This window comes from Drosophila montana, unplaced genomic scaffold (assembly GCF_035044405.1).
Source record: "Drosophila montana isolate Dmon_TW-CO22-7 unplaced genomic scaffold, ASM3504440v1 contig_3833_1, whole genome shotgun sequence".
NCBI classification, from domain to species: domain Eukaryota; kingdom Metazoa; phylum Arthropoda; class Insecta; order Diptera; family Drosophilidae; genus Drosophila; species Drosophila montana.
In genome coordinates this window covers 674,975-697,493 of record NW_026998704.1, presented here as the reverse complement: position 1 = coordinate 697,493, position 22,519 = coordinate 674,975, and the positions used below count along the sequence as shown (strand labels likewise).

The 22,519-nt window shown below is 44.2% G+C and overlaps 7 protein-coding genes across 14 annotated transcripts in view; 2 read left to right on the top strand and 5 right to left on the bottom strand.

Annotated features, from left to right (window-relative positions):
- Positions 1-507: 507 nt before the first annotated feature.
- On the bottom strand, positions 508-3,778 carry ClC-b (chloride channel protein 7). Its single transcript, XM_064695688.1, has 9 exons — positions 3,487-3,778; positions 3,222-3,350; positions 2,954-3,155; positions 1,933-2,901; positions 1,706-1,875; positions 1,260-1,646; positions 1,037-1,195; positions 893-976; positions 508-830 (listed from the first exon to the last, which is right to left on the bottom strand). The coding sequence occupies exons 1-9, from the start codon at positions 3,694-3,696 to the stop codon at positions 708-710; spliced, it is 2,433 nt and encodes an 810-aa protein (XP_064551758.1). The 5' UTR covers positions 3,697-3,778; the 3' UTR covers positions 508-707.
- Positions 3,779-3,898: 120 nt separating this feature from the next.
- stil (stand still) lies at positions 3,899-5,634 on the bottom strand. Its single transcript, XM_064695704.1, has 4 exons — positions 5,260-5,634; positions 4,892-5,167; positions 4,442-4,597; positions 3,899-4,382 (listed from the first exon to the last, which is right to left on the bottom strand). Exons 1-4 carry the CDS (start codon positions 5,488-5,490, stop codon positions 3,930-3,932), a joined length of 1,116 nt encoding a protein of 371 aa, XP_064551774.1. The 5' UTR covers positions 5,491-5,634; the 3' UTR covers positions 3,899-3,929.
- A 383-nt stretch (positions 5,635-6,017) lies between these two features.
- On the top strand, positions 6,018-6,692 carry Ak6 (adenylate kinase isoenzyme 6). The gene is made up of 3 exons (XM_064695720.1): positions 6,018-6,070; positions 6,143-6,294; positions 6,348-6,692. The coding sequence occupies exons 1-3, from the start codon at positions 6,034-6,036 to the stop codon at positions 6,675-6,677; spliced, it is 519 nt and encodes a 172-aa protein (XP_064551790.1). The 5' UTR covers positions 6,018-6,033; the 3' UTR covers positions 6,678-6,692.
- A 465-nt stretch (positions 6,693-7,157) lies between these two features.
- Positions 7,158-11,527, bottom strand: LOC135437664 (probable cytochrome P450 301a1, mitochondrial). Its single transcript, XM_064695695.1, has 8 exons — positions 10,958-11,527; positions 8,969-9,119; positions 8,666-8,778; positions 8,407-8,600; positions 8,143-8,344; positions 7,919-8,084; positions 7,606-7,860; positions 7,158-7,540 (listed from the first exon to the last, which is right to left on the bottom strand). Exons 1-8 carry the CDS (start codon positions 11,302-11,304, stop codon positions 7,226-7,228), a joined length of 1,743 nt encoding a protein of 580 aa, XP_064551765.1. The 5' UTR covers positions 11,305-11,527; the 3' UTR covers positions 7,158-7,225.
- LOC135437689 (uncharacterized) lies at positions 8,479-15,514 on the top strand. Of its 2 annotated transcripts, none has more exons than XM_064695727.1 (4): positions 8,479-8,610; positions 10,313-10,468; positions 15,071-15,238; positions 15,311-15,514. In XM_064695727.1, the coding sequence occupies exons 2-4, from the start codon at positions 10,394-10,396 to the stop codon at positions 15,458-15,460; spliced, it is 393 nt and encodes a 130-aa protein (XP_064551797.1). In that variant the 5' UTR covers positions 8,479-8,610; positions 10,313-10,393; the 3' UTR covers positions 15,461-15,514. The 2 variants fall into 2 exon arrangements, with proteins under 2 accessions (XP_064551797.1, XP_064551796.1); XM_064695726.1 differs by lacking the exon at positions 8,479-8,610 and adding an exon at positions 8,996-9,127.
- The window catches only part of fra (frazzled), a 50,245-nt gene continuing 43,209 nt past the window's right edge, over positions 15,484-22,519 (bottom strand). The window contains exons 3-10 of one of the 7 annotated variants that reach the window (XM_064695675.1): positions 20,628-21,285; positions 20,280-20,562; positions 20,009-20,218; positions 18,611-19,941; positions 18,295-18,542; positions 18,043-18,226; positions 16,784-16,941; positions 15,484-16,703 (exon numbers count right to left, since the gene is read on the bottom strand). In XM_064695675.1, coding sequence (XP_064551745.1) covers positions 16,471-16,703; positions 16,784-16,941; positions 18,043-18,226; positions 18,295-18,542; positions 18,611-19,941; positions 20,009-20,218; positions 20,280-20,562; positions 20,628-21,285 — 3,305 coding nt within the window. In that variant the 3' untranslated portion in view covers positions 15,484-16,470. The remainder of the gene's footprint in view (positions 16,704-16,783; positions 16,942-18,042; positions 18,227-18,294; positions 18,543-18,610; positions 19,942-20,008; positions 20,219-20,279; positions 20,563-20,627; positions 21,286-22,519) is intronic. The other 6 variants (XM_064695679.1, XM_064695680.1, XM_064695677.1 and 3 more) reach the window with 6 other exon arrangements.
- On the bottom strand, positions 16,980-17,653 carry LOC135437690 (uncharacterized). Its single transcript, XM_064695728.1, has one exon. It carries the CDS (start codon positions 17,485-17,487, stop codon positions 17,095-17,097), a length of 393 nt encoding a protein of 130 aa, XP_064551798.1. The 5' UTR covers positions 17,488-17,653; the 3' UTR covers positions 16,980-17,094.

The following is a 22,519-nucleotide window of genomic DNA, read 5'->3' as shown; positions in this document are numbered from 1 at the left end:
TCTATCTACATCTAAATGTGTAAATGCATGCATATATATGCAAATTCAAATATGCTCAAATATGTAAATGCACACATACATATGTATATGCATTTATACATATACATATGTCCCATGATAAGAGCACATATGAATGTACAAATATGTAAATTCACACACACATGTATATGCATGCTTACACATGGAAACATTTAAATGTACACACACATATAAGAAAGCATAAATAGGTAAATGCACTCAAACACGCATTACCAACATAAAAGCATTCCTGTATGTACGTTTTTATGTATATATGCATTTACATATTTGTGCATGCATCATGCATGTATAAATATGTTTATATGTAAATACATACATAAATACATGCACGCATACATACATGCACACATACATATATACGTGCATACATTTATGCATGCATACAAGCCTGCATACATACATACATACATACATGCATACATGCATACACTCACGCACAAGCCTATTAATTACGCTATCGACTATGCGTTTATTATAATTTCTGTAATATATATATTTATTAAGAGTTACAAATATTAAAATAGTTTATATATTTTACACACACAAACATACATAAATTCTTGACAAATTAAAAAACTGAATCACTGAATCACTTATAGAAACAATAAATATAATAATCTTGGGATTATGTCGTGACAATCCGCAGTATTGTAGATATTGTAATAATATCACTTGTATATAAAATCACGGCGCGTTATAATGCCAGCAATGCGATTTTGATTGTTGATAACCAACATATGACGCAGACCGAGGGCTCGAAAGATATTGAAGATCTTGGGCACCGAATCATGCTGTAAGACGCAGAAAGATTGTATTAAATTGAGATTACGCTATATATAACACAATTTCTAACCGTATTGACGCGTACTGGTGAGGGATTCATGAACATGGATAGATCTACGGTATAATTGATTTTTCTGTCCAATGGAAGCACGCTCTAAAGAAGGAATTGGAAATAAATTAGATCAGAAACAGAAAATAGAACAATGCTGCGTACACTAATGGACGGATATCGCGGATAGACATCCCGGAATGTTTGTATCGATGTCTCCGGGATCCAGAAACGTTTGTTTTCCACGTACAGCGATTTGAGCAATATGACAATTAGCTGGGAGCGCAATATGATGCCACAGACGCGTCCCTCGGAACGACGATCCTGCAGAGAACCAAAACAATTGATTAAAGGAAAGATTTAAGGATTTGAGTAAATGGTTACTTACGCCCACCACGTCATCCACCACGGGGAATCCATTGTGATTGCATTTCTGCAGCACTTCATAGATATACTGGGCGCTGTCCACCAGCTTAATGCTGACCACCGGCTTGCTCAGAATTTCGTTGGCGGTTAGGCCTTTATACTGTGGCAGTGGCTCCCAGGACAGCATGGGCACATTATTGACCTCGATGACGGTGTCATAGATGCCATCGTTGAAGTAGTCGCCCACCCATTTGGCAGTGATCAGCGCTATGATCAGCGGAAAGAAGAAGGACGTCTCGATACCCGTCGTCTCCATCAGAATGACCGACAGGCTGATAGTCATGCGCAGGACACCGCCCAAATTGGCAGCGGCGCCAATGAGTGCGTATTTGCCCGGATGCAGAAAGAGCTGTCGATGGGCAGGCAGAGAATTAAGATGAAATACGAAGAATGGCAGGCATAACCTACTGCATTGGGAAACAAATAGAAGATCAGCATTGCCACCAGGCGACCCCAGGCAGCGCCCACCAGCGCGGTGGGTATAAAGACGCCCAGTGAGACGTTGAGCCCAAAGGTGGCGCAGGACAAAAAGTAGTAGACGATCGTGAACACAGCTAGTGTAAGGATTTTATGGGAGCCTGCAAAATAAAACATTCATGAGTCTGATAAAGGTATCAACTGCTGCAGTAACTCACCTGGCGGATCGTGGAAGAGCGCACGCACCGTGGCTTCGGGCGTTTGGAACCAGAGCGCTGCGACCGCATTGTATTCGTTGTCCTCGCAAAACAGCTGCACGGGATGTATGGTTGGATCGTTGCCCAGGGGACGACAATCATCGATGAAATAGATCATGGTGCAGGCCAATGTGACGCCCATTATGGCAACCAGTACTGCCTCGCACACCTTGCCCACCTTCCAGGGCACATAACGCTTGCGAAACTTGTTGATACGCGTATTCAGGGAGTTCCAAGCGGCGCCCAGCAGACCGCCCGACACGCCCAGCAGCATGAACAGCGGCAGCTCAAAGTATTCAAAGGTCAGCGGCTGATCGAATTTGCCCAAATTGAAGAGACCCGTAAATGTGAAATCGTGCAGGCCATGATAGGCAGATAGCACAATATTCAGCGTAAACGAACTGATGATGGACGCAATTAGGGTGCGCCAAATGAGATTCTGATTCCAGAAGCTGGCGGCCTCCTCCAGTGAGAAGAGCATGCCGCCGATGGGCGCACCGAACGCAGCTGAGACACCAGCCGCTGCGCCGCCCAAGACAAAGTCGCGTTTCTCGTGATCATCGCGAAAGGCTTTAAAGATGCGGAAGTCCTTGACAAACGTTGTGCTCTTGCCCTGCGATATGCCCGCTGCGACAACGGCGCCAGCATGTATCATGGGCCCCTCCTTGCCGCCAGCCAAGCCGCCCACCACGGACGTGATGACACCGACGGACTTCACGGCCAGCGTCTTGATGCGCACAATGCGCGGCACCTTGACGCCATTCAGATAGCTCTTCACCTGGGGTATGCCGCTGCCTGCGGTCATGGGCTCTATGTAGGTTACCATGCTGGCGCCAATGGCCACCGGCACAATGCTGAACAGCAGCCACCATAAAAAGGGCAGCACCAGATCTCCCCTGCTCTCGTTAACAGGCACATTGTGGTCCACAGCTGTGGGAGAGAGTTTCATAATGCTTTCGTGACCATAAGGAGCTTTACCTACATGATTTGAGAAAATTATACTTCAATTCCGAGAGCTCCTCGATGACTATGTCGATGGTGCAGGCTATCAGGGCAGTAACAATGCCTATGAGTATGAATATGATCCAGCGTGTCACATGGATGCGCAGCGAGAAGCGATCCCTAAGCCGGCTGCGCTGCTCGGCCTGAAAAAGCGCATTCTCGCACACATCATAGTCCAGACTCTTGTAAAAAGATTAGATTATTATCAGACGTATATAAACACATATATATGTATATATAATTGATACCTCATATTGCGTTTGTGTTTGCTGTGCAGTTCCAGCTAAAGCGGCTGCTGTGCGCGAGCGTACGTGAAATATGGGCTCAGAATTCGCAGTGATGCTTGCGGTGCCCGCATTGCTGCCGCTGCTGCCCTCCTATAATTATAGTGTACATATGTGTTGGTTAGTTTTGCATGAACCCATTTCAGTTGCGATAATTTCCAGCTGTTGTATGATGATTCATACACTGCCCCAGCATAGTTGCAACAGCATGCTGGAAACGTTTACTCACAAAGACGGGCTCAGGCTCTATGCTCAATAAGGGCGGCACGTCATTATCTATTGTTTGGGTAATCCCCGTTCCAAAAATTTGTTGGCCTGTGGAGGGTTCTTCCGTAGAAGTCGGGTAAGGTAAACTCTTCGGCGCCTTGAGAGTTTTAATTTCATCTTCTTCGCTTGATAGATCGTCCTCAAAACGTAAAAGTTGCTTTTTGTCATCCATGTTAAAAACAATTAAATAACTTTATCACACAAAAAAATACATAATAAAAAGAAACAATTCGCAACTAGTTGTCCACGGGCAAGTGGCATCGATAATTAATCAGAATGCAGCAGAATCGCCGAATGCGCGTGCCTATCGATAACTTTTTACATATACTCGATTATTGTATTTATTGCTCTTTGAGAAAATACCAAAAAATACGTTATTTTAGTAAGTGGCAACAGGTGCCGGGTTTATTGTGTGGATTCAAAGTTGAAATTCGGATGCAAAAACTTAAATTTAGCCATGTCGAATAGAAGGCGTTTGCGCTCGATTTGATTGCGCGCCTGTAGCTCATCCTTAATATCGGCTAATGTGTTGTCAATGCGCATTAAAATCTCACGCGGCGGCCCATTAACAAATGCAGCCAGTTCCTGTGTGCGCGTTATGCCGACTTGTATATTCTGCACGGACTGGGTGAATACGCTCTGTTGCATGTCATCACTTTGCATCGAAGAGGTTCTACTGAGATCTATGGCCTCCGGCTGCTCGACAAGCATTTGCTGCTGTTGCTCCGGCTTGATTAGATTGAAGGGCAACATACGCGGTATGCCGACCATGGCGGGCAAATCAATTGCATTACCATTGACGCCTACAGCCGAATTGGAATCGAATGTGCTTACCATGCCTGGGCTCAGATGCGTTAGCTACAATTGATCATAGTTGATAAAGGTCAAATTTAAATACACATCTGCAATTCACTTACATTGTGCTCATCCTGTCGATGATTATTACTAAAAGTAGCAGCATTATTATTATTGTTGCTGTCGTTGTTATTGCTGTCCTGCTTCGAGGCCGTAACGGATACTTTGTCCGAGCATAGGCTATTATTATCCATCGAAGTGTCGCTTATAGAAATGGACTTGGAAAGAGAGGCGAAAAGAATGCATAAATACACTGAATACATACATACAAACACACATACATAAACATTTCAATGTTCCATTCAAGTCTCTGTTGCAGCAGATACATACATATGTAAATACATACACACATGCGTACATTCGTTGGCAATTTTTTTCGCACACCAATGCATTAGCCTGTATATATGTGTGAAATTATAACGGTGCATAGCATGCCTTAACCTAGTGATCTCGCTCACACTTCACGCCACTTACACAAATGGACAAAGACAACACTTTTTTCGGTTTCTTACTGTTCGTATGGCCGCTGCTTCTTCCTGTTCGTGATGTTCTTGTTTGTGCCTTTGAAATACCGTTTTGATTTTCAGCTCGTGCGTCTCTGTGCTCTTTGGCACTTCCATGGACGAAGCGGCGGCAACTGCAGCTAAAGCTGAAATTGTGACCGACGACGACGTGGATTTCTTGCGACATTTGGCAATGCGTCTGTTTTTCATAATGCGATCCCGTCGTTCCACCAACGCTGCCACTTTCATTTCATGCAGTTTGCCCAGCAAAGATGCATGTCGCCGCTGCCAGGGATTTGCAATTAAAATGTTTTCTTTTTTTTTGCTTTGCTGGATAATTAGCTAATTCGTGTATCTCACGTGCAACAACGGCCTACCTTGATATGCATATGAAAATTTCCTGTGGAGCGCACGCTGCCCCGATAAATTCTATCCGGCGGACAATAACAGCACTTGACGGTCACATTGTCGCCAATCTGGCTTTCGATGCGATACAGCTCACCATTCAGTATGTAGGGTACGTGCTGGCGACGTTCTGGATCAGCCTTCACTTCACCTAGATCTGATTCTTGGTCCTCGTCTAGGTCAGGTTGCTCCACTTTCGGCATTGCATGTAAAAATATTGCATTTAATCTGGCAAAAAACGCGATCCGTCGCCCGCGAACTATCGAATTAAATTGAACTTTTTCTATCCGAGTTCTGTAGGTGAGTGCTAAAAGGGAAATGAAAAATCTCCGAAATTAGATACATACGCACATGCATCTGTGAGTACAAATTGCTGCTAAAGAGGAACTCAGAATAATGTCAGAATTAGAGCAAAGCGCATTATACAAATAGCTTTGACAGGGAATGTCACGACTTGCATTAGCAGTTAATTAAAATTTTACATATGTACATAGCTTTAATTGCTTAACTAACAATAGTCAATTGAAGTTTAATTCGACTGTTAACAACTGACTTTAAAACCAAGTGAATAAGGATTAAGTTACGACTAAATAAGTTAGTTAGTAGTTCAAATACTCAAGCTCTGGCGCTTAGCTGCTCATTAAATAAACATAAACTGAAATGTTATCGATATATTTGTCTATCGGCGTGCTGTAGCCCTGGTTGCCTCATGTTGTTTTTTTGTTTTTAGCCTAAACAACCTGGAGATGACGGAAATAAGCAAACCAAATATATTAATTACCGGTAAGCATTACTTTAATTACTATATTTATGCTACATAAAAAGGAGTTACATTAATTGTAAATGTAATCTCAGGCACGCCCGGCGCCGGCAAATCGTATTTGTGCGAGCGTTTGGCCACACAATTGAAATTCAGCTGGCTGGACTGCTCGAAAATTGCAAAGGAAAATAATTTCATTGAGGAATATGACAAGGAATACGATTGCCCCATACTCGATGAGGATAAGGTATGTACACACTGCATTATGAATGTCGCTGTCATTGTAACACCTTGCCATAGCTTATGGATTATCTGGAGCCGCTGATGGCCAACGGCGGCAACATTGTCGAATACCATGGCTGTGATTTCTTTCCGGAGCGCTGGTTCCAGGCCGTCTTCGTTGTTAAATGCCCCAACGAGACGCTCTACGACAGACTCAAGGAGCGCAACTATAATGAGAAAAAGCTAACATCCAATATACAATGCGAAATATTCGGCACAATATTGGAGGAAGCGCGCGAATCGTATAAAGAGGATATCATTTACGAGTTGAGCGGCGAAACCAAGGCGGATGCCCAAAATAGCCTAAAAACAGTTAAAAATTGGTACAGCATGTGGAAGCGCAAGTAAAAACGTGACAACAAATATCAAGAAACTATTTAACTGGTTGCTGAGGGTGGCATAACTTTAACAGGGAGACCTCTATAGACTATAGAGTAGAAATATTCTTCAACAGCCCAGCTAATATTGCTATATCTGTCTGTATATCAATTTGTTGCTATCTAAACTAATCTCAGTTTTCTTCAAAATCTTTCTGTTGTACATCTATCTAAAAGCTGTTAGCAACTGTCAGTTAAAAACTGAGTATTTGTTTCTCTGTATCTTAAGATATTCTTACGAATCTTATCAATATCTGGTTACTATATCTTTTAGTTCACCCAAAAACTATAGATACAAAATTGGGTTATTTCAAGTATCAAACTCAGACAATAAGAATTTATATAAGCTCTACTAAATAATATAGCTGTTATAGGAACAATCAGCCTAATAATCCATTGCAAATTATATGTAGATATTTAGCCCCACATATGCTATAAGTATGCAGGGGTATTTAATATATATGTATTTAATAGGTGTAATATGCTTAATGTAGTAACACTTAGAGCTAATAGCTTCAACTAAATGCGCGTCATTTTGAAACGCAGCGGACCATCCGGCGCATACATGAAGGTAACCGCGTAGTCCAACGGCGCATGATTGTACTCCAGTCTGTAGTTGCGCAGCAGCTTGGCCAGCAGTATTTGCATTTCCAGATCGGCAAAGCGCCGTCCCAGGCACATGCGTGCACCGTAGCCGTAGGGCAATGAGGCAAACGGATGCAGTTTGCCGGGAGTGCCGCCCTGATGTGCCTTCAACCAGCGCTCGGGCCGGAATGTAGCGGCATCTGTGACATATTCCTCCATGTTGCCGGTAACAATAGTGGGAAAGACGGCCTGCAAGAAGAATTTCAAATAGTTGAAAACAGAAATAACATGGAGCATATAATAAAACGACGCACCTGCACGCCCTTGGGCACCTGGTAGCCGCATATAACGCTGTCCTCCTGCAGCGTGCGTCCATTGCCGATGACGGTGCTGTACATGCGGAAGACCTCCTTGATGAATGCCTTCAAGTGGTGCATTTGGTCCAGCAATGGAATCGTCAGCGGTGTGTTGGCATCAGGCAGCAGACGCTTCAGTTCTTCGTGCACCTTTTGCTGTTCCACGGGTCGCGTGGCCAGTTGATAGAGTATGGAGCACACGGCCATCGAGATCTGGAACAGGGAACACGTCTCAGTTTGCATGCCCGATGGGAATTGGACTAGCACTTACCGTGTCTATGCCAACGAGTATCAAATCCAATGCCATAATTGTGGCTATTTTCTCATCCTTCTCCGACATAATCACCTTCTCCAGCAGCGATGGCTCACCGGCACGCTGACTGGCATCCTGTGTCTTCAAGCGCTCCGTTGCGCTTTGTATGTACTTCATGCACACGCTGCAAGAGTTGAACGGGATTAAAAAATAGCTGCTGAGCTAATGGTTAATGGACTTACCCCACGAAGAAGTTCATGTTCTTCACATAACGCGTCCAGAGGGGCGTGGGAAAGTAACGCCAGTAGGGCGCCTTCAGCTCCAGCGTGGCCACATTGCGCAGTGCGTACTTGGCTGCATCGATGATCTGCTGCGGTTCCGAGTCGGGCGTCAGATTGTGCTCCAGGCAGCCCAGACGTGTGTCCAGCGCCACGTGACCAATGCCTGCAGTAGGAGCAATCTTTGGGATCATCCAAAATGCTTATACTAGTATATATGCTACTCACACTCCAAGGACCATTTGTGTATTTCATTATCGAAATCGGCGGGCAGCTCCTCGTTGGCATCCAGCAGCTGCTCACAGCGTGCCAGGAAATCCTCGGTAATCAGCTCCAGCGGCTGCAGATAGCGTCTTATGGTGGACAGCTGCAGCACCGGCTTCTGGACGCGCGAACGGAACTGACGCCACGGCTCGCCATGCCTGTAACAAGGTGAGTCCATGGATTAATTATGCATACATATATATGTACGTTCGTCTAGACTTACACGCCGACGACGCCGCCAAGTTCGCCAAAGAAATCCTTGCGCACCACGCTCTTGTACTTGACCAGACTGGGCATCGATGGCCGGAAGGGGGTCGTTCCCTCGCTGCGATAGCACTGCAATCAGATACTCTTTATTCTCAGTACTTGTTAAGACATTGAAAATTCTTTTGCGGCAATTTGCGACTTGTGCGTCAGAAATTGCGCTGTACTTGAGCGTGCCGCTTTGTTGCCTCGGCTGTGGTCAGTCGAGCGTGGCTCCAAGTGGAGTTAACGCGGTGTTCCGGTGTTCGACTTGTCTCCTTACCTTTTCTATTTCGTCAGCATCGTAGATGAAGAGCAGATCGGGCCTGCCTATAAGGCCAGAGAAGCGCACAATACGGCCGTATCTGTCGTGCAGCAGCGACGAGATTTTGGCCACATCCGATATGGTATATTGGCCAATGATTGGCATGAGTCTGTCAAGGTGAATAGAAACTAATTTGAATGACAAACTGACATTGCCTAATTTTAATTTGGCTATTTGCAGAGCAATCGGGGAACCTTGCGACGACTTGCATATCTTTTATTTTTTATAAAATTGTATATTTAAGAGGAATAATTGTCCAAATTGCGAGTGTAAGATTTAACTATTTGCAATGACAACTTTTTTTGCATGGCCGTAAAAAGTTGTCATTCAGCTGTCTAGCTTGAAAAAAAGAAGAGAATTATGTGAAGATCGTGCTAAGTGTTTCGTGGAGTAAATGCTACCATAAATTATTCGATCTTATGTAGTGTTCAGATAAGAATAATAATATATTACTGTGTGATGGGACTGCTAGACACTCTACTGTCGAATTGAAAAAATTAGCTTAATTAATTAATTATACTCTGTACAAAATGCATTGCAGTTGAGCAAATAAGCAGGTTGTGCGTGTCGCTACTTCAAGGACCTTTCGGATTTATCACAAGCAGATTATTGGCTTTAGGATTGCAAGCAATTTGTCCATATGCCGCAGCTTTAACTGGTTGGGAATTGCACGCATCAGGTAACGAGACAAACAACGCGAACAGAGTTCATTTTCTGTGTGTATTTTACCCTGTGTTTGTTAGTTAATATTTATATTAAAAATTACTAACACGACCTCGCGCCAGCGAAATACTAGCATAAGTTTAGATTAGGCAGGCAGCCAACATGGAGGTTGAATTCTTCTAAAAACTTACGTATAAACCAGCAGTAGTTAATTAAATTGTGGGAAAGAGTATTCAGAAGGCGGTAATAATACTTGCGCCGAATATACGAACGAACCATATTTTAATACAATTTAAAGGCAGACAATCAAGCTCCAAATATTATTGTTGGATTGAATTTGAACAGAACAAAGATGTAAGTTTAATAGAAAAACTGTCAAAATTAGCTTAACCCAAAGGTTATCGATAAACTCTAGATAAATTATCGATTCGTATGTACTGTTATTGTAACAGGTGTCAAGTTTAAAATGCAATTATCGATTACTTAACGCTTCTTTAAAAGACAAGTGCAGTTTTTTTTGCCAATGTACACGCACACACAGACAGACAGACACACACACACACGCACCCACAATGCGCATTCGCACATGTATTTAAATAAATAGCTCTCAGGTAACTATTGTTTGCTTATCATTTTCAGGCTGCATCGAAAAGTTCACACATTTTGGCGACCTTGAAACTGGCGCTAATTGAACGCTAACCAAGAAGAAGCCGACGTCGGATGACTGGGCAAGTGCCCAAACCAAATGGGAAGCTAACCAGATGCGATGCCCTGTTATACCACCAACAGCGATTGGTAAGTAGCTGTAAATTGAAAAAGAAAAAAAAATCGACAAGAATTCGCAAAGCGTTTTGTGTGGCATAATTTGGGCGCAGCATTCATGTAGTGGCGGAGGGGGGAGGGGAAACCCGTTTGGTCATGGTCAGTGAAATGATGAATGCTTTTACAAGCAAAAATCAACACTCGAATGAGATGATCATCAAGTGGCCACACACACATACACACACACACACAAACGCACACATACACACGCGTACACATTCCATTCATCAGTAATTGGGTCAAGAGAAGCGAGCGAAATAAAAGAAAACATAACTGCAAACTCTCTCTTCGCTCTTATTTGCTCTCTCTTTGTCTCTTATTAAAATGCATTGCATTAATCGCATTGCAGGGCATGAAAAGTGAAAGCAAGTTTGTCGCCTAAGTCATTTGCTTGTTGGTTTTTTCCACCCCCCTTTTCTGCCTTTCCTTTTGGTCTTCTTTTTATTTCAACTGCATACACACCGCCAAGTATTGCCAAGTATGGGCAGGGGCTTTGGTCCTGGTATCTCGTTGTAGGCCAATGCATTTTGCCACTCGGCCGTGCCATGTATGCGTGGCACCGCTGGCTCCTGCTCCAGGCCCAAATGTGGACAAACTGCTGCAGTTCCTGCCGCTGCTGCTGCTGCTGCTTCTGTCGCGGCCGTTGCCGAGTTGTCGCGCTGCTGCTGGCCATCCAGGCGACGCTGTCGCTGCTCGCTCTGCAACAGCTGCGCCTGAGCGCCAGCGATCTTGGATACAGTGCGTCGGAATGCAGGCGCGGCACAGCCTGTGCCTTTGGCACGCCAAGCGCATTTCGGCAGTTGATTCATGGCGTACGTGCTATTTAAAGCTTTGACGAATCCAAATTCAAATTCAAATCAGATTTCACTCGTTTGTCGTTGATTTCAAATTGCTTAATGTCTTCTTTGTCGTCGACACACACACGAAACTATTAAAAGCTGCACATGGGCTGGGTAAGAATAACAAGAATCACTTTGCGTTTGGACACACACGCACTAACACACACACACACACACAAATGCCAACTGCCGTTTATCGCTGCGCACTCGACGGCTGCCAGATGTAAACTGGTTAAAAGCTAAGCTCAACGGGCTTGGGCATCCGTCTTGGCTGCGCTCTCGGCAACGGGCCAGACAAAGGGGTGGCCAACGGGGCGGGCAACGGGGCGAGCAACGGGGCGGGTCGCGTCAGCTGCTTTCTAATGAGTGTTGCTGTTGACGCGCGCAAGTGTCGGCAACATTATCGCCTCGTCCATGTTTCAGCAACATTTCGGAAGCTGCCATATAAACATTTATGTTTATATACATGCTTTTTGCTAGTCACAATATTAGCACATGCTATTGGTTATTCCCAAATTCTAATTGGAACTAACAAATGCGGCCTTGACTGACATCAGTCTGTAGAATAGTCTATATTATTTGTAAATATTATCAAGGCTAAACACCTATTAAAACTTTGAAGCAGCTCTTCCTTATCTTGGCAAATTATACTAAATATCACACTAAATATATCACCTTCACCATCTTTTAAGCGTAAATCTTACACATGTTAACTTCTTTTTTGCTTAAAAAGGTTCGCAATAATCAATTTATTTATTAGATAATTAACAGCTTTTTTTTGCAGAAGGTTTATGAGATGGAGGTTTTGCTGTTCTCCCTGAAAGTCTGTCAGCGATTAATTTGTTGACTTACACTAGAATCATAATTAATTATACTGCGAGAAAAATAATGTACACAAATGCTGAAACGCTTCGACAATTTTAAGAGAAACTCTAATATTGTAAGGAGATGGCTCTTTACTTAGCGGAATTTCCCACATTCATTTTCTTAAAAAGGTTCGCAATAATCAATTAATTTAATATATAATCAACAGTTTTTTTTTTTGCAGCAGCAGCAGCTATATAATATGAAGGTTTATCAGAGATTGATTTGCTGACTTACACCAGAATCCTAATTAATTATATATCTTAATTATATATACAAAAGAATGTACAAAAATGCTGGAAAACTTTGACATGGCTAAAAGATGAGAACGGAAGAAAAAAATTCCAACATGTTTATGGAATCATGTCTACGCTTAAAGAACGGAAGAGAAAAATCCCAATATTTTGTATGGAATCATGACTAGGTTTAAAGAACGGAAGAGAATAATCCCAATATTTTGTATGGAATCATGTCTAGGCTTAAGGAGATGGCACTTCCCCCATTCAATGGAAGATCAAGTTGAATAAGAGTAAAACGATGTAAAAAAAGTAACATATGCCAAAAAAATAGTCTGTGCCAAATAGTTTTAAGACGAAAATAGTAATATATCTGTCCCAGACAGACTAAATGATATGTAGCTATATTATAAGTAAATCATATTTAATTTGCTCTAGTTGTGGCAGCTGCTCATTCGGAACCAATGCACCAATGTGCCTATAAAAATCGCGTTTTTAATGGTATTTTAACGGACAAAAAATTTGACAAATTTATTGAATTCATGCCATTTATAATTGTTTTCATGCAATTTTCGAAATTAACGAACCTTAACTTATAATAGCCATACCATATGTATTCTATATAAATATTATTAATGGCTATACCCATCTGTATTCTATTTAAATATGCATTAAGTTGTGCGAGGATATCATTAGTGAGCGAGCTATGAAGCCGGCAACTGTGCGTTTGTTAATCGTGGCGGTGTTTCTGGTGCTGGCACCGGTCATTGGCCGAAAATCGAAATCCCGATTCACAAATCTTAAGTGCGAGTCCTATGATCTCAGTTTTTCGATATTCAAAAAGTGCAAGCTCAATATCCTTGGCAGAGGCGTAGTAGCCGCCGATATAAATCTAAATTTGCTAAAACTTCCGATAAATAATGTACACGTGAGTGTTACTTTGCTTATTTTTGTATACAAATAAAAGTGTATGTCCTAACTGCGTCAAACCGATTGATTCTTATCCGTAAGCATCCCTTTCATCCAAATCGACAGTGTAGCTTACGAGCTATCAAGATATCCTTGCTGATCCCATAATATTTTAATGCAGATCGATGCAGTTGGTCTTTACAAGCCTAAAGCACCATGTCCTTTAAAAATCTGCAAGGACATCGCTGAGTTATGGCTGTTTTCGTTTAATTTTATCAATCACAAAATCGGCCATAAGTCGCTCATTTTAAATACTATCCTGATGTCCTTTGGCCAACAGACAGTCCTTGTCCCAACTACTCAAAATATGCAATGAACATGCCGAAAGTCTTTCAGGGAGCCAAAATAAAAGGATATTTATTTTGCACCTTAAATAGCTTATAACTCGGCCGTATCCTTGCGGATCCTTGCAAGTCCTTTGCCGAAAAATTTGTATTGACCAGGACTACAAACTGGCCAAAGGACATCGGAATCGTCCTTGTAGTTTTCACGTTATGACTACTTTTCTAAAAAGGACATTCTATTTATGGCCATATCTCTGGCAAATCCTTAAGGATATCGGAAGGATATACCTTTTTGAAATCGTAGGAAGCAGTACTATCGATTGGCATTCAAGGATTTCCAGGATTCGACCAAAAATTTCACCTCATTTTTTCCTAGGGGGTTAGTCACAAAAATGGCCCAAAACGCTAAAAACCGGGTCTAACTTCGCCATTTTAAGGACTATCGGGATGTCCTTTGGTCAACAGAATGTCCTTGCTGCCTATATTGAGAATTTACCACTCAAAGGACGAATGTCCTTCAGATAGCTGAGTAAAAAGGACAATTTTGCCAATAAAAAAAGGCTCATAACTCGGCTGTATCCTTGCGTATCCTGACAGGATATGTGTCAAACAAATTGCATTGACCAGGGTTACCAACTGGCCAAAGGACATCAAATTCGTCCTAGTAGTTTTTGAGATATCGAGGATTTTGTGTTTTGGGCCTTTTTCCTTGCAATTCGCGACTGAAATTGCACAAGTCCAGGATTCTTAGATGACCCCATAAAATTTGGATGCAGATCGATGCGGTTGGTCCTAACGAGCCTAACGAACCAGGTCCTTTGAAAATCTGCAAGGATATGGCCGAGCTATAGCTATTTTTCTATAATTTTTTTAAAAACAAAATCGGCTCTTACTTGGCCATTTCAAGGACTATCCTGATGTCCTTTGGTCAGCAGATATTGCTTGTCCTGCCAATTAAGAAAAGGACGAAAATCCTTCAAAGAGCCAAGTTCATAAAATAGTCTATAGCTCAGCCGTATCCTTGCGGATCCTGGCGAGTCCTGTACCAAACAATTTCTATTGACCAGGGCTATCAACTGGCCAAAGGACATCAAAATTGTCCTTGTAGTTACCGAGTTTGTTTTTCGACCATTGGTCACGAGATTTGAACAAAATTTCAGCTGAAATACCAGGCGAACAGAAATCAGCAGCAGGTAGACAAAAATCGGCGGTTGAAAATTTTCATTGCATACGCTGAGGGGCAAATTGGTCTGTTAAATTTAAATGAGCTTTTAAATTATTTCTGTAACGGCCAAACAAAAACGCATGTTATTTTCTTTTACAAATTGACTCATTTATTAAGAATAGCTCTTTTTAAGCATGTTTTTTTCTTCTTTTATACAGATCAACTGGAGCATATGGCGTCGCTATAATACCTACCAACCCTTTCTGCATAATTCCAGCTGTGATTTCTGCCATCTGCTGTCACACCCGAATAAGATCGCATTCGAGTCACTTGTGCTGAAAGCCATTCAGACGAGAGCCAATATAAATCACACTTGCCCCTACAATGTGAGTTGTGTAGAAGGATATGCTAGGATATAGGGAAGTCCTCTTTAAACATATATTTACTATTATTTTTAGCACGATGTCATAGTGGATAATTTGGTGTTCACTGATGCATTCCTGCAAACGCTGCCACTGCCGCAAGGCGATTATAAGATACAATTGCGATTTGCGTCCGACAAAACATGGAGACTAATGGTGGAAGTATTCATCTTGCGAGATGAATAGAACAATTGAATTAAACGAATAAATATGGTATTTGACAATTTTATACAATGTGTTCCATATTTTTGTTTTGCTTTTTACAAAATTTGGTATCAAATAAAATGCATACACAAATTTTTGAAATATATTATTCTGTGCATTTAGCTTTTAAGTTTTGAATTCAATTTGAGATTATTGTGCTTAGCAATATGATAAAAATTTCCGAAAAATTTCGTTCAACTGCCTTACATCAAATAGAAAAAAAAGAAAACAAACACTTTTAGGCATAGAATTTTGAACACATCAAAACGCGATACAAAAGAGTCGGAATTCTTATAGATATCATTACATATGTATATATATGGTATGTATGTATGCATACTCGTATAGTTTAGTTAAATGTGTAAATGCTTTGCTGGCTTTACTAATTCGATTACAGTCTAGAATCTTTTGTCATATTATATACTGGACTTAAGTTAGGCGTAACAAATTAAAAGGGAAATACAAATTACAGAAAATGAAATGGCACGTCTCTAAACGAGTACAGAGTTTCGTAATGTTTTGTGGTATTTTTAGATTTGTTTTGTTTTGATTTAGTTATTAGAATAATGTGTTGTAAGATATACGAGATGAAACATGGCTTAGATGCTTGGATGATGGCTTAAACTACGCGTTCATTGTATGTTTGTATATTTATGTTTAGGTTATATAGTATGTGAATATGTGAATAAATATGCCACTGGCTGTGAGACACAGAGTTCCTTCACACAAATCGCTTTAAAATTAACTAGGCTAACATATATATAGTATATTTGTATATGTATATACGTATATATAATTATATGTATATGGCGTCGTTTGTATTTACAGTTTTAATCGCTCGTGTAACTAAAAGCCTAACTAGAAACTAAAATATGAAATCAAAATGCGAAATGCAAACTAAACATTAACTAAAGAAAAAAAAAACAATTAACATTCCGATATTTGTCGTTGTTTAACCCGGCTAGAAAAAATACTTTTGGCCCGCTTCGGTGTTAACACTCGAACTCGTTGGCCGTGATGGCGCTTAGATCCTTCATGAGGCCCTCCAGATTGGCCATCTCTTGGTTCAGCTCCTCGGTGGATGTGCTGGGCGCCAGTCTTTGTATCTCATCGGTGGAATGCGCCACGGAGCTGCCGCCCTGCAAGCGATTGGGCGTGGCTGCCGAAAAGGAGGGCTTCTTGTAGGGCGATTGATTTTGTGGACGTATTGTGACAGCAGGAGCTGCTAAAATGGAATCGACATTAGCTGCACAGCTGACTACTGACTACTGACTACTGACTACTGCTTGCTGGCTGGCTACTTACTGTGCTTGTTCATGGGCGTGGCAGCGCCAGTGGGCGGCGGGCCCGGCACGCTGAAACTCTTGAGCGGATGTCCGCGCTTGGCGCTCTCAATGGTGGAGACGCAGCCATTGCCAGGAGCGCCCGGATTGCTCGCCGGGCCGCCCGTGTAGCCAGCATTGCTGGAGGATCGAGAAGAAATCAAAGAAGAAGCAGAAGATTAGGAATGAGGGATCAATCAATAATTTGTTGTATTTCTTTTTCCGCTGATCAATTGGGCAAGTGACAAGTCAAGTAAACAGAATGGAACGACATGAAAAACTTGAAACTTGGAACTAGGAGGGCTTCGCGGGCCGGCGGCAATTGTTGCCCAGAAAGTGGAGCACGCGCGCCTGTTGTATCTGCTGGGCCTTGCGGGCCAGCTGTATGTACGGCTGACGATCGGGCATGCTCATGATGCGCCAGGCGTGCGTGGCCACTTCGGTGACCGTCGCCGAGGTGCGCATCGTGTAGACGCCTTTCAGCTGATGATTGATCAAAATCTCGTCCAGCCGAAACTTGTTCAGGAAATTGAGAAACGGCGATGGTGACGCCATCAACAGCAGCTGCTGTTCCACATAACTCGGCAGCGTTCGATGGTCCAGCTGGAGCACACGATCAGCGGGACCCTGCACCAAATCGACCTGAACACTGGGATCGATGCGTCCCCAACGCGTACGATTGCACATCTCTCTTCATATATATGTATTTTTTTTTTACTTCTTTTTGTTGTGGAAAATTCGAATTTCGCTTGGAGTTGGAGTTTCTGTGGCCAAAGGCTCAAAATATGAAACAATTCCGGATTGAATTTTGGTTAAAACGTATCGAAATATGAGACTGAAAATGTCTCGCCTACTGCAGCTCCACAGATGCGGGAAGAAACTACCAGAGATCTCGAAGTAGACCAGAGGGAATGGAAAAGGGAATTGTGGAATATAGAAAGTGGATTGTGGATTGAGCATAAAGCGTCCTTAGGCAAACAAATCAACGAGATAAGGATTTGGGTAGTCCGACTATTTTCTCTTGCAGAGATTAGCTAAAGCTTTCTAGAGGAAGCATGGAACTGTCTTGAATGGAACTGGAACTGCCAGCAAATGAGTCAGGCAAGAGTTGGTTACTCTAGGGTGGAACTAAGGTCTTCCACGAGAGGATCTGCCGAATTGAAGTCAGGGTTACAAAGCCGCATTTACAGGTAAAAGATTGCAGCTTCTTGGGCAGATCCCGATATTCGTTCGCCCACTCACCAGAAGTTGGCGTCGTAGCCACCGTAGGGATGCTCCGGCGTCTGGGCCAGCGAATTGTTCTGCGGCTGTGTGAGGCTCTGCTGCGAGAGGCCCGTGTCCATGGTCATGTGCGAGCGATTCTGGTGATTGTATTGGGTGCGCGGATATTGCGGTCGTTCCATGGTCGAGTTCATCGAGGTGGCTGCTGGTTGGGAAGAATAACGCAGAGAATTAGCTTTTTGCTAACAAGGCTGCACTCTGGACTCGACTCACTCATGTAGCCGGCGACATAGGCGCGCTTGTCCAGCGAGTTGGTGACATGACCCGGCACCGGGGTGTCCACCTCGTATTCGCTGTGCACCACTGAGCGCGGCAGGGTGAGAGCGCCGCTGCTGGAGGCGTTGTCGCTGCAAACGGGCGTAGCACTGTGCAGGCCCTTGTCAATGTTCTTCAGCTCCATCTGGTCGTGATGGATCCAGAGATCCGGTGGCTTCGGCACGCCCACATTGTTCTTCTGATAGCTGATAGAGAGGCGAGTGAAAGCAATTAATAAACATAAGGAGCAGCTGAAAGTATAGTTTGTGCCTACCTCTTCTTGGTGTGCTCTGGCGAGGATTGCGGCTTGCGCCGGCAGAAGAGCAGCAGACCCAGTAGGAGAAGGAACAGCACCAGGATTGTGCTGCCAATAATGATGTACAAGAGATTTTGATTATCGATGCCCTTGGCAATGGTGTCCGCCTCCTGCATAATGACCGCCGCGCTGGTGGTGAACGCCGTCAGCGCGGAGAAGGGCGCATTGTTGCCGCCCTTGGTGGTGCGTGCCTGCACCTTGAAGTAGTAGGTGGTGTAGGGCTTCAGGTTGGGCAGCATCAGCATGGTCTCCTCGCCGGCAAATGCCTCAATGGCCCAGTCGCGATCCCGTTTCGTGGTGTCTGTCGTATAGTAGATATTGTAGCCGGTTATCTGGCCAACGGTGTGCTTTGGCGGCAGCCACTGCACGATCACATTGTGCGGATTCTGTTCGTCCAGGCGCACGGTCAGCTCGCGCGGCGGCGTCACCGGCACATTCTGATAGGTGCTGTTCAGCACCGACATGGACCACGCGGACTCCCGTCGCCCCTTGACCACCTTGACGGCGAACTCGTACTGCGTGCTCGGACGCAGATCGTTGATCATGCAGTTCAGGTCGCTCGTGTTGTGGTAGCGATACCGATTGGAGCCCGTGATGCTGTAGCTGATCGTGTAATGGCGATTGTCGGTCACGTGCTGGTTCTTGTTCAGCATCGTGTCGATCCAGTAGACGACAATCGAGGAGCTCGACATGGTTATGGCGCGCAGCCCGACGGGCACCTCCAGCGGCACGGGCACATCCAGCGGCTCCTCGTCGCGCGTCTTGATGTTGTCATAGATGGGCGGCCCGTCGCCCTTCACATTACGTGCCCGCAGCGACACCACGTACTCCATGTTCGACTCGAGGCTCTTGAGCACATGGTAGCGTTCCGTTTCCTTCAGCTCAATGGTGTTCTCGTCGGGTATGCCGCGTCCCCAGCCCAGCACATAGCTGCGTATCTTGATCTCCGGCTGCTGCGGTGGACCCCAGTGCAGTCCAATATTGTCAGCGCCCGGCTGTATGTTGATCCAGATGGGCTTGCCCGGCACCTGCGTCTCATCCAGATCGTTCTCCAGCGTATTCGCGCGATACCATTCGGTGAATGGGCCCGAGCCGTTCACAGTCATCGCCGCAATCTTCACCTGGTACTCGGCGTTGCGGTCCAGGCCGTTTAGCTCGAAGTAGCGTATGTTGGCGGGCGTGCTCTTCGCCTGGGGCGCATCCTTGAACTTGCGATAGCGTATCTTATAGCCGGTTATCTGGCCATTGCAATCCTCCTCGGCTGGCGGCTCCCAGTGCACAGTTATCGACTGTGTGTGTGTGAAAGGAGGAGATTAATATGGCTTTGATTGGGGATAAGTAAATGTTGATACTCACGCTCGAGCTGGTCACCTCGAGGGTCACATTATTTGGCGGCTCCGAGGGCGTTGAGGAGAAGGTCTTCACCTTCAGCTCGGCGGAGGAATCGCCCATGCCGTTGCGATTGAACGGCACCACGCTGATCACATAGTCCGTATAGGGACGCAGATCGGTGAGCACCAGCTCCAGCGACATGCTGTCATTGTACATATCCGCGCCGCTGTCGTTCTGTGCGGAATGCGGGATTGAGTATATGATAAGAGAGAGAGAGAGAGAGACAGAGACTCACCTCGGAGTAGTAGACACGATACTTGAGTATCTCGCCATTTGTCACCGTCGGCGGCTGCCAATGGACAAAGATCTCCTTGTGGTTGCGCGCGTAGGCATCCACGTTGCGCGGCGGTCCGGCAATGTTCACCTCCGGCTGTGTGCTCGCCTCCAGCGGCTGTGAGGATTCGCCCATGCCGAAATTGGTATTGGCCACGACACGAAACTGATAGGTGCGGCCCGGCAGCAAGGATTGTATGCTAACCTGCTGATCCTCATGCGACTGGGTCACAATCTTTTGCTCGCTGTGAAGAGGAATGGTTGTGACTAACTAATCCTGGCTTGGGCGGGGATTATTTGTCTGGCTTACCGCTCGCTGTTGCTGACGCGATAGTAGACGGTGTAGGAGACGACCTCGTTGGCATTCTGCAGCGGCTCCTGCCAGCTGAGCGTCACGAAGCGCGACTTCACAATCTGCGCGACCAGGTTGCGCGGCGGACCCGGCAGTCGGGCCAGCAGACCGCTGCTCAAAGGCTTCACATCGCTCGAGATTTCCTCGCCGGCGCTTAGATCTGTTGAGGCAAAATTGGATGTGGGGGGCATTTGTTGTTGTTGTTGTTGTTGTAGGGGTTGCGCTTTGTTCTTGTAGGCCAGTATTTCGTCATAGTCAACGTCGTCGTTGTCGTCCTCCTCGTCGTCGTCGTCGTCGTCATTGTCTCCGTTCCGGCGGCGCAGCACACTGATCTCGCCCGCCTCAAAGTTGCGATCGTTGAGCGGCTGCTCGCCGGTTCTCGTAAATTTGCGCAATTGGCGCCGCGTCGCCGTCTCCGCGGACTTCTCGTCCGCATAGTTGTCGTAGTCGTCGCTGTCCATGTCCAAGTAGCTGCTGCCGCCGGATTTGGTGCGCAGCTCACCCGAGTTGTAAGGTCGTCGTCGTTTGTTGTTGTTGTTGTTGTTGTAATTGTAATTGTCGGAACTGTGCAAGGATTTTGTGGTTTGACCTTGGGTTTTGCGTTGTTTCATTTTGGCTTTGGATGGGGATTGGGATTGGTTTTTGGGTTCGGATGGAAATAATGAGTTGGGCAGGGAAAGAAAAACAAATGACAAGTGAATAAACAATAAGTTAATAAATTAATTAATCATAACATAAAAGGAAAACAACTTAATTCGCTTTGAACCTGGTTCACAAGAGGTTGAGTGTCACCCGGTTGGATTTTCAGTTCAAAAATATCAAATACGATCTCAATACGGAGCAAGACAAGCAGAAGGGATTGGAAGCATAGCGCACAGAGTAATATTCAGCTCTAAGTCTGATAAGTCGCATTAGGTATTCCTTAGTAAAGTCTAACTTATTTACTAGCCAGATCAAGAGTATATATCTCTATATATAAAACTGTTTGTCCTGACTGACTGACTGACTGACTGACTGACTGACTGACTGACTGACTGACTGATTGGTGATCAACGCACAGCCCAAACCGTAAGAGCTAGGAAGCTGAAATTTTCACTGTAGCTACCTTATGTGATGTAGGTGCACGTTAAGACGGGGTTTCGGGAAATTCCACCCGCAAGTGTGGAAAAATCGCGAAAAACGTTTGTATGTAACTTTTTTGTTTACCATCGGATTGGCCTCAAACTTATTTTCAAAGATCTTTGTTCAAATTCATTTGAGGGGTGTTTCACACTTTTAGGAAAATCCATTCCTCCTTGGTGGAAATGGAGGTCAAAGATTAGGTGGGTGACGTTTCGCGCTCAAATTCATTTCCAGTGATCTATATGAAAAATCATTTGAGACGTGTTTCTCACTTTTCGCAGAAATCAAACTTCTTCGAGGGGAATGCGATTTAAAGATTTTTTGGGCGGCGTTTTAAGTTGTGTCCGATTTGCTTCAAACTTATTTTTAAAGCTCTTTATAAGAACTTAATAAGTACGTATTTCAGCGATTTGGAAAATTCCACCCGCAACAGTGGTAAATTGGCGGAAAACGGTTGTATGAAAGTTTTTTGTTTACCATCCGATCGGCCCCAAATTCATATTTAAAGATCTATTTTTAAATTCATTAAAGGGGTGTTTCACACTTTTTGAAAAATGCATTCCTCCTTGGTGGAAATAGAGGTCAAATATTTGGTGGGTGACGTTTCGCACTCAAATTCATTTCCAGAGATCTATTAGAAAAATCATTTGATACGTGTTTCACACTTTTCGCAGAATTCAAACTTCTTCGGGGGAATGCGATTTAAAGATTTTTTGGGCGAAGTTTTA

Excerpts from the sequence above, each read along its gene's own strand:
- stil (XM_064695704.1), bottom strand. The coding sequence starts at position 5,490 with ATGCCGAAAGTGGAGCAACCTGACCTAGACGAGGACCAAGAATCAGAT. Across the intron at positions 4,598-4,891 it reads AAGCAGCGGCCATACGAACA|TCCATTTCTATAAGCGACAC; the intron begins GTAAGAAACCGA and ends TCTCTTTCCAAG. Across the intron at positions 4,383-4,441 it reads ATCGACAGGATGAGCACAAT|CTAACGCATCTGAGCCCAGG; the intron begins GTAAGTGAATTG and ends GATCAATTGTAG.
- LOC135437664 (XM_064695695.1), bottom strand. The coding sequence starts at position 11,304 with ATGAATCAACTGCCGAAATGCGCTTGGCGTGCCAAAGGCACAGGCTGT. Across the intron at positions 8,345-8,406 it reads ACACAAATGGTCCTTGGAGT|GCATTGGTCACGTGGCGCTG; the intron begins GTGAGTAGCATA and ends CTCCTACTGCAG. Across the intron at positions 7,861-7,918 it reads TACTCGTTGGCATAGACACG|ATCTCGATGGCCGTGTGCTC; the intron begins GTAAGTGCTAGT and ends TCCCTGTTCCAG.
- ClC-b (XM_064695688.1), bottom strand. The coding sequence starts at position 3,696 with ATGGATGACAAAAAGCAACTTTTACGTTTTGAGGACGATCTATCAAGC. Across the intron at positions 1,196-1,259 it reads TGGTGGATGACGTGGTGGGC|GATCGTCGTTCCGAGGGACG; the intron begins GTAAGTAACCAT and ends GGTTCTCTGCAG. Across the intron at positions 831-892 it reads CACCAGTACGCGTCAATACG|CATGATTCGGTGCCCAAGAT; the intron begins GTTAGAAATTGT and ends TGCGTCTTACAG.
- LOC135437690 (XM_064695728.1), bottom strand. The coding sequence starts at position 17,487 with ATGTGCAATCGTACGCGTTGGGGACGCATCGATCCCAGTGTTCAGGTC.
- Ak6 (XM_064695720.1), top strand. The coding sequence starts at position 6,034 with ATGACGGAAATAAGCAAACCAAATATATTAATTACCG. Across the intron at positions 6,071-6,142 it reads ACCAAATATATTAATTACCG|GCACGCCCGGCGCCGGCAAA; the intron begins GTAAGCATTACT and ends ATGTAATCTCAG. Across the intron at positions 6,295-6,347 it reads CCATACTCGATGAGGATAAG|CTTATGGATTATCTGGAGCC; the intron begins GTATGTACACAC and ends ACCTTGCCATAG.
- LOC135437689 (XM_064695727.1), top strand. The coding sequence starts at position 10,394 with ATGACTGGGCAAGTGCCCAAACCAAATGGGAAGCTAACCAGATGCGAT. Across the intron at positions 10,469-15,070 it reads TATACCACCAACAGCGATTG|ATCAACTGGAGCATATGGCG; the intron begins GTAAGTAGCTGT and ends TCTTTTATACAG. Across the intron at positions 15,239-15,310 it reads ATCACACTTGCCCCTACAAT|CACGATGTCATAGTGGATAA; the intron begins GTGAGTTGTGTA and ends TATTATTTTTAG.